The sequence below is a fragment of the Mauremys mutica genome, chromosome 7, assembly GCF_020497125.1.
Source record: "Mauremys mutica isolate MM-2020 ecotype Southern chromosome 7, ASM2049712v1, whole genome shotgun sequence".
Taxonomy (NCBI): Eukaryota; Metazoa; Chordata; order Testudines; family Geoemydidae; genus Mauremys; species Mauremys mutica.
In genome coordinates, this window is record NC_059078.1 from 66,594,587 (window position 1) to 66,608,526 (window position 13,940).

Genomic DNA, 13,940 nt, shown 5'->3' on the forward strand with positions numbered 1-13,940 from the left:
AGATGTATCAGGAGATAAAAAGGAGTCATGTTTACACTCTTCCTCCCCACCCCCCCTTTTTTTGAGATGTAATTAAATCCTGTTTTTGATGAGTCTCCGAGAGATCGAGATGAAGAAAACAGGAACTGGCTTGAGTAGAGGGAGAGGAAACCCACTTGCTGATCTAACACCTGCCAATGTAGGAAAATAAAGTGTAAAGCCACAGTGCAATGTGTTGATTTGGTCCTGCAGAAGCCTTAGATTTTGTCTTTTCTCACATGCTGGTAATTCACCAGAGTAACAGAATCCAAAAAGACCCATTAGAAAGCAGTTGTCATATTCCATAGATTCTCTCCAACTTGCCCTGTTTTTATATTTGCTTGGTTAGGTTGAAAATAAACACTGTCTCTCTCTAAAATGCTAGGTTTATAGCTCACTTATACTAGAAGAACTTTTGACTGCAGTAGGTGGTTGTCAATCAGATGCATGAAAAAAGGAAAATCTTTGAGCCTCTGTGGTCTTGAATTAACAAATCTTCTGTGCAAGGCAGGGCCTTGCTGAATTCTGCCAGAGAACAAATACCACAGATAAATCCATTTTTGTTTATTTGCTTTTTTAACTTGCACATTTAGCAACACTGTTCTCAGTGCTATTAATAACCTGCGGTGTGCAGTGACAAGCCTGATTCCAACGTTCAGTACACTGTGGGCATGCCAAGTGAATAAAATGCTTGCTTTAATCTGCTGTTACAAAAGTTACTCTATTTGCATCTTAAATAGGTTACACTATAGCACCCCCTTCTGCTGACTAAGCTGTCTGACAAGAAGCTTAGCTCCAACTCAGTTTTCTTCCCACATGCCTGTAGGAAGACTACCGGTACTTAAAAGCATTTTTTAACCTTCCCAAATTTTTAATTCCCATGTCTGTTAAGCAAGGAGAGCAACATAGCTGAATAATAGTTACCAAACTAATGTTAACCTTTAATCTTTAGGGTCAGACTTTAATTTTCACGTAGATTAACCTTTTATCCTTCATATGTCAGAAGGAAAAAATCATTAATTTACAAAGTGAGACAGCATGGCATAACAAACTGAAAAGCAAAGATAATTCTTTGATATTGCAAATTACTGGACTTAGGTCTGTTGTATAAAGTAATATACCCAGCAACCCTCTTCCCAGATTGCCATTGCCTGTATATGTTCTGAAAATATGGTAGTGTTATATGTCCTCTTCTGTGGAATAGCCACGAAAGCAATTTTCCTTGCTGGTTCTAAGTTGACATTTGATGACCCCTGGAAATCAAGTGGGCAAGGGAATTGAAGAGTTTATAGACCCCCTGTATTTCAAAGACTAAAATGTGATATATTTATGGTATCCAAAGGAATTCACTTATACTGAACTCAAATACAGTGAAATCCATCTATAGACAGATAGACTGATGGTCTGTGGTTTCTTCAGTGCACTGACCGGTGCCCACTACAGTGCTGGTAATAGTGAATCATTGCATATAGTGAAGTTCTGTTAACATAAGTAGAGGATTCCACTGTATATGTGTAAATGTTTATTTGTATATGTACAATATGTATGCATGTGTAAATATGTATATATGTGTCTGTATAGTCTATATGGTACTATACACTATTATCTAAAATAGACTCAGAAGTACCCTTGCTCACAGATTTCTAAAGATTAAGCATTATTTGCAACTATTGGATTTACATTCAGAAAATGAAATTGCTCTTTGGATGTCTTGTTGCTGAGCACCTCCTGCTGGCTAAACCCTGGAGTTCAGATAAAGCACTTTGCAAATGGCTGTATGGTGCAATACTGAATGTAATGCAATGTATTTTGTATTGGCTTTTTTCATATGAAAATAGTGCAAAAACAATTTATGGTGGATTAAGGATGGATGTACCAACATAAACAAAGTATAGAGGTGACAATATATCCTCTCTCAAGTTGTGTCTCAGTGCACGTAAGTCCCATCTACTTCATTGGGATTTGGACATAAACATCTGATGGAAGAATTTGGCCGGCCATCTGTAGATGTGCTTTAAGACACACCACTAGAATTTTTCATGTGTGCATCATATACGTATGGCATAAATAAAATGAAAAAAGAACATAGGCTGCATTCTCAGCTTCCTTTACAGGAACATAAACAGGAACATTAATAGAAAGTCTAAGACAACACAAAACATCTTAGTGTGTCACACACTTAAACATTTCTTGCATGGACTACATTTTGCCAAACTTGGAAGAGCAACTCAAGATCAGCATGCTCTGCATGTCTATTGTGTATTTTGTTGGGCCATTAAATGCTTGTCGCTGGTGGGATATTTTCCTGGTTTACTTAATGACAATCTTGGGAGAGTTAAGAATCCAGGAGAATTTATAGTTTGATTGTTTGGTTTTATTTTCTCTGCCACTTAGTTGAAAATCATTGAACCGCAACTTGAGTTCATTTTGCCAACTATTGGCAAGTGCTAATCCCATCACTTGAATTATTATGTCAATTTCATAATTACTCTAACCTCAGATCTATCTCCTGTGGGTACAAGTATGCTTTAAAAGTACAATTTTGTCCTGTGAAGCCATCTCAAATCAATTATTCTTATTTAAAAATCCAAAATCAGGTTTTGCAATGGATACTCTTCATACTGGATTATATAAATGGGTCTGCTTTCTACAATACCATTTTACTGTATTTAATTTCTCATATCTGTACCTTTTCCAGTAACAGACAACACTGTGCTGCTGGAACTTGTAGCTCTGGTGCTTCCTTTAGGATCAGATTCTATTATTCATTATGTTGAATGGTACTGAACTAATGGAGGAGTAAGGAGCCACTTAGCATGAGTGAAAATATTAGAATCTGGTCTATTATCACGGAGGAGATTACAATGCTGAGGGCTCTTCCTCCTTCCTTCCCGGCCCACTCACTTAAACTTGATCTGACTAGCAGAATCTCCCCCAGCTGCTTGTGCCGTCAATTATAGATACTTTTAAAAAAAATCTTAAAAACAAATATTCTTTAGCCCAACATATCAAAGTCAGTTTCTTCTGGCAGTTCACCATAGTTTGAAAAAAAAATCAGTGCTAAATATAATTCCTAAAATACTTGGCTTCAAGTGATATGTTATAAGTTGAAAAAGAGGTCTTGAAAGTCAAGGAAACAAATGCACTGTTGTTATACATGTACTATATGTTACAGTAAAACAAATCAATTCAGGCTGCTTAGAAGCAGTCACTGCCTTGTGATTATATTTGTGTAGTCTTGGGGCCTTTGATCAAAGAAAGTCATTTCAGGCTAGGCCTAATCCAGGCTGCTTTAAGGTGTTTAAATGGGAAAAAAAGGTTGACAACAGCAGGGATTTAAATTTACTTTCGCCTAACTTTTGTTTTGAAAAGATTTCTATTATTCACTGCTTCCTTTTTCATACAGAAGATGGATCATTGAGTAAACCTAAAAGGGAAAGAGGATATGGGAGGAAATGGGTGGAGACTTTGAATTAATCTTCTGAAGAAAAATGTTTGATCAGTGGGTAGGAGAGGATGAAAACCTCTGATGTTGACAGCAGGCAACTTTCTGACTAGCGTGTGATTGACATCTTTGATGCTCCAGTGGGGAGCTAGTATCCAGCCAGGCTCAGGCATCCTCTGTCTGTGGGTGGTAGTGTTAATAATGTGGCAACTGGAAAGATTAATTGTGGACAAGCAGCGGGATTACGAGGAGGGTTTCACAGGTCTAAAAGGAACAGTGGTAGGAAGGCTTCTGATCTATCAGCCCAAAAGGAAATTAGTTAGGGCAGACTGGAGCAGCTTAAAAAAAGAGGGGAGGGAGCAATACAAGAGGGAAGTATTTAGGATATTAAAGCAAAATGTGAAGAGGATATTGAAATAGGTCATGAGGGGACGGGACCAATGTTCTTGAAAGATAATATGCCCTTTTCCAGAGGTAGCTTGAAAGACCTTAATGCACTATATACTTTTACAGTACGTTCACAGTTCAACTTGTTTTGCAGTGAACTGGTAACCAATTGACTTGCTTAGTGGTTTGAGCTGCCATAGAATGTAAAATTCATTATTCATTTTGAAAACGGGGTTGACGATAAATTGTTTGTTCACTGCCAACACATAAATTCAAGTGAACAAATATCAAAGGGCCTCTCAGTGCAAAATACCACGGAGAGAGTTTACTTAAGCTGTATCTGCAAGTAACTATCCACTGCATATTTTACTTCCCACCCTTTTTGGTGGTAGTAGAGATTTTGCCAATAAATTCTGCGTTACCATTAAAGAGGCTATTCATCATGCTTACTAATGTTATTAATCAAGATACACCACAGTACCCTTAAAATGAGATCATTTTGATAAATCATGTATGACATGAAAAGACTTTATTCCTTTTAAGTGCAATTTAGACTATAATTTTTCCCTCATTTATGATTCATGGAAGAAACATGGATAAAATTCCCTTGCACATTTACACCTTATCTCCAGTAATAATTCAAAACTGCTCTTAGATGAAAATTCAGGGTCTGATTCACCAAAGCTGAATGCCAGCTCATTATTTTCTGGCATTCAATAGTCCAAAAATAATGTCTATACATTAGGTACTATTCACAATAGTTAGATTTGGCAGCACACCAGAGATATCAATTACAGTCAATTAAGCCTAAATGAATAAGAATTCTCTTATGTTCATTTACATTTTTGATCCAGTTATACCCAACCTACCCTAACCTTGCAATTTTGTATTAGGAAACCAAAAATTATAGCAAATTCAGATGTGGTTTCTAAGTGATTGTCTCCTATACATGAAAATGAGGAAAAGGCATTTTCAGATGCCATAAGTTTTGTTAAGCCCTGCGTTTATTTAAATAAATGAAAGCGTTACTTTTCTGGCTATAGATTATCAGATGCTGACCCCAAATCAGAAGATCACTGTTCTCTTTGTCTTCCAACAACCACAATAAATCAGCTGATTTTTATTAATAGCATCAAATCTGAAAGTAACCTGATAAAACTGTACAGAAGAGATATTTGTGAAGCTCCACATTGCACTCTTGATTATAAGTGAGACACTTGTATTATTCATTAAACTGAAGACTGTCCAAAATGTTGCAATATTTTCTTCTACCATTGAAGTAAATATTGGATAAATGTTTAATTATTCAAGTATTCAAGTTTTAAAAGAAAAAAAATCAGTAGCTATATTTAATTTGGATGGCAGAATTATTTAATTTTTGGCATTTCTCAAACCATGATTCAAAGGGGACTGTCTGAGCTGAATTACAGTCCACCCTTTACTTCCACCCGCATTTGAAGAAAAATGGTTGATTTCCAAGAATAACAAGACTATTTATGTTTTCTTTAACCATTGGTCTCTATAAATTGGGTTGAATGTGGTAGATGTACAATATATCCAGCCACTATGTGGAACGAGCATTTTGCAGCACTGTCCAAATCTTGGTTTTACCCCTGTGCATAGGGAATTCAGGAAATAAACATACACATATCCTATTTTATTTTTAGTTTAATTGGGTGCCAATATTTCTCAGAAGCTTTGGTAGCCATTTGTCAAAGTATAGTTGATTCCTTTACCTCTTACATGGTGCAAAAGCGTTGCTCCTTTAGTTTTTGTCTTGTACTTTACTTCACTTCAGTACGTGTGAAGGTTGTAATTCTTTCTTCGCATTGTTATAGAAAGTAACTGTAGATTCGCCTACTGGTCTGAAAAAGTCTTGACTTTTGATGTGGTTCAAGCTTTCTTATTGAAAGTTTCAGGTTACTATACAAGAATAAAGTGAAGTAGAGTAAAGCCTTTATCCTACTGACATTGACATCTGCCCTTCTTTCTTGTCTCCTGGATTCTGTTCATTAATAATAATATCAAATTGGTAGACCCTTTCCCTACATTTTAAATTTAATTCCTAGTAATGAGATACTTGTAATTGTAGACTAAAATAGTGTACTAGCTAAGAGAGGTCAGGCTGCATGTCATTCTAATGGAACATTTTCATAGTTGCTATTTTTAATTAAAAGAATTCAAAAGAAAAAAAAACAACCAACAATCTGAGTACCTATTTGCAAGAGTCATGTTAAAAATAGCCTCATTTTCAGTAACACTCAGCAAAATATCACAAGCACAGTTTGCGTAAAACATGAGCATCCTTAAGACTTATAAACTGGGCAGTGCAGTTCTCCCCCCACTCCCAGGATAGTATTCATCTGCTGTTTGTTCCCTACCGTGGTCAAATGTCTAAAAACAGATTTTGAAACAAGTCACTATTTTTATGTGGGGTAAGTAGGTCATCTCATTAAGCCTGGAAAGATCAGGCAACTTGTGATAATGCCATGCAGCTGGTATTTCTTCATAATTAAAATGACTCTAATTTATGCTACAAATTTACCAACACAAATCCCCCGAAGTGGGATCTGCAGTTACAAGTTCAGCATGAAAAATATTTCCTATGTCATTAAGCAAAGCAAACTTCCCTGTGTAGTCATGCCATGCCACCTGTTGGCTTATCTGAAACATGACAGGGTCTTGGTATCAGTCATGGCAGTTGTTTGACCTTTCTCTGACCTCTAACCTAGTACACAGTAGAGTTGTCCTGAACAAGGCCTTTCCTAGTCTGCCTTAAATAGTAAGAGCTCTGATAAGCCCAACCTTGTCAGTTCTTAAAGTCTCCTTAATTCTTTCTTCTTCTTTCAAGTTGAGAAATAAAGCTGTCAACTTTTCAGTATATTTCCTGAGTTAATATTAAAGTTTATGGCAAAATGAATAAATTCCCCCAATATAACGGTTTTAAGAAATGTTTATCTTCTTGGTGTGCCTCATTACCTGTTATGTGAAATACTCAAAGACTCAGTGTTAATTTTTTGTGATATAGTAGCAGCTGGAGCTTCCCCGCCCCCGCCCCAAACTAATATCTGAGCTCTATGGTGCTTGATGTTGTACAAATGTATGGTAAGAAACAGTCTCTGTGCCAGTATGACTCCAACAAAGTAAACAGATGTTTATGTAGGCAGCAATAATAATAATAATAATAGTAATAAAGATTTTAAAATAGTATATCTGTTAAAACATTACATTGTCAAGCATTGAGTATACTATTTAAGTATATTTACAACAGAAATCTTAACACTGAAAGAGGAAAGAAAAGGACTTTAAAAAAGCAAATGTGAGTTGATCCTTACTCATAATAATAGAATATGCTATCATATACTATAATAAAATATCATATAATAAGTAATTATAATACCTAGCTCTACTATAATGCTAGCATCAGTAAATCTCAAAGTGTTTTACAGAGGACGTCAGAATCATTATTCCCAATGGTTTAATAACTACAGAAACTGGGTAATGCAGTGATTTTGTGCATTCTTTGTCTTTTTTTTGCAGTGGATGCAATGGAAAGTCATAGAAACTAACAAGTTTTATTTAATGAACTTGAGCTTTGCATTTGATGATATAGATATTATTGGGTTGATGATGACACTGTAGTACTATCTTACATTTTTATTTTCATTTTCATTTAAATATTAATTTATAAAATGACAAGGCACCGTTCTGACACAGTACGTGAATTTGACCAGCCTTGTTAAATACTGTGAGTCAGTGTATGAAAATAAACAGCAATCCCACAAAACACAAGAATGGTAGATAATCATGCAACACAAATAGAAAACAAAGCCACACTTTCTCTATACATTACCCTAAACAATGTTCGCTTCAGCAGTCTTTTTAAAAAGATGGGCCTTGTAGTGTGCCATTAAAATGCAGAAGATTCAGTCTGAGGGGAAAAACACACTGCAATGGATAGAAAGAGCTTTTAAGCATCCCCAAATGCTTAAAAAATTACAGAACTGACATGCAAACTATATGTGAAAGAGTAACTTTGGCCTATATCCAGTATTTCTTATTAAACCCTACACTCTTAATTCTTCTAACCTTTTCCTGTTTTATTACTGATAACTAACCATTCTGATACTACTTGTCAGGTCATACCATTTTCCTAAATCTTTGCTCGGTTCATTTTTTTTCTCACATATAGATGGGTAAATGTCAGTGACATATAGTTCACATATTTGTGAGGTTTATCACCCTGACCTGAGTATGTGTCCATGTTTGTATTTACATGAGAGGAAGAGAGATATCAAGGTCTATTTATATATCTTGATATGTATTTATATGGCAAGATATATATATCAACTCCTATTTATTCTTTATTCTTATTCTCCCCTTCCCTCTCCCACACCTTCCTCCTTTATAAGACAAAAAGTACAGGCTGCTGAAACTAGACAGCACTGTTTCCAACTTTTGTACACTACATACATCATCTCATTTTAGGATGAGCAAGTGTGGCATAAGTACACAATAAGAGCTGAGTGATTGTGAGTGCATTGTGGAATTGTTGTCTTTTAGAGTATTTGTTTAACTACATTGTTAGATTTATAGCTTCTAGACTTTTTTTATATATAGTGGAAGAATTTGGTAGCTACCCCATCTCATTTCTAAACATGCCAACGCTCTCCACCATCTCTCTGTTGGATCTGCTCTGGTAACGTCCAGAAAATGCCTTCTAGAACTAACATTACTTTCAATAATATCCAATGAAAAGTATTCCTGAGTTTAATGTATTCAGCTGGGGAAATCAGTTTCTTGTGCAGTTAGCAAAATGATCTTAATAAACCATGTCTTTTCGTAAGTGCTCTGTATAGCCACTGAATTCTTTTAAGGGAGGATGCCAACTTGCTCTTCTTCCTGTGTTATAAAACTTGTCAGATACCGCGCATTAGTGACTATTACAATTATTGGTGAGCGTGTGTGTGTGAAGAATTTATGACATGTCATAGAAATGAAGATGATTTCTCATATCTCAAGGGTAAATATTTCAAGATAGAAAATAGAGAAATGCTAGGACAGGAATGGTCACTATCTGCAGCAAGTAGAAAAATACCTAGTATTAACAAGTCTCACTGGGATACAGCAGTATAGCACATAAAGCAGCACCAAATGATTCAACAGAATATAAAATTTCATAAGCAATTGCCATTGTTCTAATTAAAATGATCAAAACTATTTTTATATATGGGTAAGTTTTTTCTTATTTCAGCTTTATAGGTCGTCTGTAGTTTTGGCAAAGGTGTTGAATTGAAATCCCAGTAGACTTTTGTCTTCTATTTTGTTTATTTAGAGTTGAGTTTTACAGTTCCTACTCCAACAGAACCCTGGAGGATATTCCTAAAGAACAGTTTAGACCCTGATTTGGCAGGGTGCTTAAGCATGTGCATGACTTTAAGCACCTGAGTAATCCCATTTACATCATTTAAACTACTCACATGCTTTGAATTTATGCATTGTACTTGCAGATACTAAGGTACAGATTATCAATGTGACCTGTTGCAACATTCTTATTGAACTCTTTGGTGTGTTCCCAGTAGACAGAAAATCTCACTTCTTCACCCATTTTTTCCCTTTAAGCTATTTGTAAGTTATGTCCATTCAAGGTCATTTTTGCACTGTAACTAGAACTTCATGTGCAAATAGCAGAACTATCTGAAGACTCTCGTATGTCAATGGTATCACCATCAAAATATTTTTGTGAATATTAAGAATAATAAATCTATACAAGTCACTTTGGAAAATAGCTTAGGGCACCTTCTCAGTAAACAGTAAGAAGAGAATTTGCAGCTTCCTTCTACTAGCACACAGGCTTAAACAAAAACTTGATACAGGATTTTCACTCAGTTGACATTTGTGCAAAACTGTCCGATCCCTATATGGTATTCCATGGAATTAAAGCTTTTGTAACTGAACACTTAGCAGAAAAGTAATAAAAACTGTTGTATACTTGGCAGGGAATTACATACTGTGCATAAAACAGCAGCAACATGCCAATAAAAAAATCTTCCTCTTCTTGCTTTTCCTAAAATTGGAAATACAGCTAAATTGCCCCTTTACTACAATATCCTTTTTAGAAGCTCTTGAATTTTGCTCAGTCAGTGGTATTTGCTGAAAAGGCAGTTTCTTCCAGTAATTTTAAGAAAAGCTATCATCAAACTGTCAACAGCCTAAATTGAGATTAAAAGTACCAAAGAGAAACCTTCACTATTATCGGAGTCCCAAATATGAGTACTTGAATAGACAGATAACATCTAGAATGTATAATATGAGGCCTCCTCCGTTTTGAGCTTTTGGAGAGACTTTGGGGAAAAGATCTTATGTTAAATACATTATAATTACAGTTATCCTCATCTTACCCAGTGCTACCTGGCCAAGATAAAACAATAGAGCATAGTGGACACATGCTCTGTACTTCATATTTGGGACTTATTGTATACATTAGTGGCCTGTCAATTTGGAGGCCTGATCCGGTGAGGTGGCAAATGCCTTCAACTCACATTGTCTTTATTTAGAGTTGGAGGGCATTCAGCATCTCACAGGTCTGAACTCTTTTGTCTGTATCTTCAGCTGGTGTAAATTGGCATATTTCAAATGAAGTCAATGCAGCTACACTGGTCACCAGCTGAGGATGTGGCCTCTACCTGTGGCCTTTTCAGCTTTGTATTCATGAAGTCGGAGGGTATAATGGTACTGAACTGCAGGAGGCAGTGGGAGAAGAAGCTGTGCAAGAATTAGCTATAGAATCCCTGTCATGATCTGTAACGTCCTTGCTATTTCAGGAGTCCTGTATTTGTCGTAAGATGTCCTTTGTGCTAAATAGTGAAATGTTTTAGTGATGTGGCTAGATTTCTGATAGGGACCAAGCTGCAACCGCAAAAATCATTCCAACATATGACCTTGTGTGAAAACTGAAAATGGGTCTCCAGAGGTGAAAGGCTAGTATGTTAATCGAGTGAGTCACTTACCTTTTAAACTGTATTAGCATCTACAAAAGTCCAAGAAGAATGACAAAAAAAGGTTTCTAAATATTCATAGACTTCAAACAGAATATATATTCCTCATTTTTATTTTTATCATTACTATTTCTAAACCAGTGTCAATCATAGTTTAATTCCTGGTAACCTTTTTAAAAAAAGGAATCAGTGTTTCCAAATGTTTGAAGACCTGCTGAGCCAAAACATTATAGTCCCATTTTACATTAAAATTTAAATTCTCATCAACCTTTGTAAATTATTTTTTTTAAATATCTGTCCAATTAAAAAGTCTGAGTCAAACAGTGTTTGAGTGATTACAAAACCATTACAAATAAACAGTGACGGTTACTAGGATTACTTTGATTTATTAGAAGCACTCATGTCAATGGGTGCTTGGGGAACATCATGTGGTAGACAATGGCTACTTTTGTCTCATGACTCATCCCATACATTGTCACTGGATTGAAGAAATAGCTTAATGGTTGCATTGCTTCTTCCCCTTTGTTTTATCTTCTCTAAAAGTCATCGGTCTGATTTTTGTATCTAGATGAGTGGGTTGCAGCAGTAGGAAAAACAGTGTGGTGAAAACTAAGTGCTTCATCTCTACCACATTAACTAGCCTGGAAAGGACATGAAAGCCCTGGAGATTATTAACTGCATGTGAACACTAAGTGCTGCTACTATGCTACCAGGAGCCGAAGCAGCACGGTCAACTGAGCCGGGTGCTCGCACTTGGAACCGGGACTGCACCACTTGCTCTTTACACCTGGGATGTTCTGAAGAAGGGACCTGATGCTGGGACCCTGGGGCAGGGCCAGTGCTGAGGTCATGCAGTAGGTCGGCCTTTTCCTTTGCATCTCCCTCACGCCACTTTGCATGGAATTTCCTTCCCGTCATTATGTAATGTCACCTCCTGCTGGCAGCGGGGGGAATCCCATGTCTTTGCAAATGTCTAATCCTAGGACTTGCCAGGCAGCGGCACAAATCGGATCCACCCCATGCACTGTGGGAAGGGGGCACTAAAGAGAACTCACATGTTTTGCAATCTGTGTCTGTGAAATAACACTTTTTAAATGAGGAAAAAAAAGCTGTCTTTTTAAGGATTACTCTATGGGAATGATACATGTTCACAAATAAGACCTATCTTTTGCTTTAAGATCTCATTCCAATAAAATAACATTTGCTGCCCTGTAACTCAAAAGCATAAATAGATCCTTGTTCTGGTCTTTGTAATGCCAGGTCTTTATAATATGCCCTAAGGATGCAACCCTGTCTCACTGGATAAAATGTATTTTGCCCTGCATTTAAAACACCTCTGTGTTTCCTTTGGATAACAGACAAAGGCGTAAGATCTGGAATTCTTCTTTATTGTGGGGAAAGTTTGGAATTGTGTTGCGTAGGGTTGTTTTTGTCTCTCCCCTGTACTAAATATGTTTTTTTGGTCAAATCAGGCTTCTCAAATGTCTCAAACTTTTGATACAGATTATTTTTCCTTACAGCTGTATATTCTATTTAATTTCTTTTGCATAGTGCATTATGAGCATTCTCATTTGTGACATAACCACTTATCTTCCCAGTGAGGGAATGAGTAGTGTAAAATGTATTTGTTTTTATTTTTAAAAAGGAGGTAATAATGAAATCTACCTTCTTATTCTGCTGAAAGAATCTGCTGACTGATGACTTTCATGCAGGCAAATGAACTCGTATTGAACTAACAATGACATTTTTAATGTTGTCAAAAGATTTAGTGGAAGTATCATTTTCTAAAGTTGCGATGTGCATTCGAATATTTGTTTAGTGACACTATTCTAGTATCACTATAGGAAAAGTTAAACTACTTCCTTTTGAGGACTGGCAACTACATTTAAAATCCTTACGTTTTCTGCTGTGATTATTTATCAGTGATGTATATGACTGTCAACTCTGTGGATCTGTAATCACATCACATAGCTCATATTGCATCTTTGTTTAGTCATTGACTTTCCTTTTAGAGTATTGATAATATTTGTTTTATCACACAGGCCTCCTCCAGTGACACTGCCTCAGTCTCCCCTGAGACGCACTATACGCCGCTGCCTTCAGGATCCAGGGATCTCACCAATCACAGAGGTAAAAACTACGCTTTTATTGCTATGAACCACTGCAAGATGGCAAACTTTGCTCTAAGGCCTTCTGAACGCATTACTGCTGCATCTGCACTTTAGTAAGAACACTGTGCTTTTCAAGCAGTTGATGAGAAAACCATACCTGTCAAGACTACAGATTTTAACTCATATTAAACAGGATTTAGAGGTAGTCTACTGGGAAAGCAAATAAATCTATGGAATAATAACATTTAGCGATTTAAAAAAAAACATAGAGATTAGAGTACTTAAATATTGCTAAGTAGATGATTACATGCAGCGCTGGTGATTTTGAAAGAATTTGTAAATTCTAATATTTGTGAAGAGAGAGTTATTTTGCAATTTAACAATTTAGGGCTACAATTTCAAAATGTTAACACATTTATATTGCAATAAAAAGGGATTCTGTTCTGTTTTCCAACATTAAAAGGGGATCAATGTGCAATTTCCCTTTTTACCGATCCTTAGAACTTAAACCACCTTGGGCAAATTTTCAGATTCCTTCGGCATGCCTAGGGAAGCAAAGTTCTGAAAACAGGCAAAGGACTGTTGCTGCCATAAAGATAGCATTCCAAGCCACTTCACCTTTGTTCCAAAAAGGAAAGAACGTAGAAAACCTTGTAACACTCTGCAGCCAGAAACAAGTATAGGAATAGCCATATAAATTCCCCTAGTTGCTCATTGGATTCCACATCATTTAAAAATTATAACTCTTTTCCCAATGGGATTGATGTAAAGTAACTAGATACCCCTGTTCAATAGAGACACTCATGCTCTGTAAAGACTACTTAAATCAAGGCCAGTGTTTATATTTAGGAACTGACCCTAAGTTGGGTTCCCATATATCTCTGGGTACTGAAACTGATTTAGCCTCTTCTGCTGGTTATTGAGAGACTGAACAATGTGCAACAGCCAGTACTACTTGATGCTTCCAAGGAAGGTGAAAGA

General features: G+C 36.3%; 1 protein-coding gene across 1 annotated transcript in view; it reads left to right on the forward strand.

The window, feature by feature from the left end:
* Window positions 1-13,940, forward strand: part of LRMDA (leucine rich melanocyte differentiation associated) — a 981,216-nt gene that overhangs the window by 829,839 nt on the left and 137,437 nt on the right. Inside the window, exon 6 of the mRNA XM_045025043.1 lies at window positions 12,891-12,978. Coding sequence (XP_044880978.1) covers window positions 12,891-12,978 — 88 coding nt within the window. The remainder of the gene's footprint in view (window positions 1-12,890; window positions 12,979-13,940) is intronic.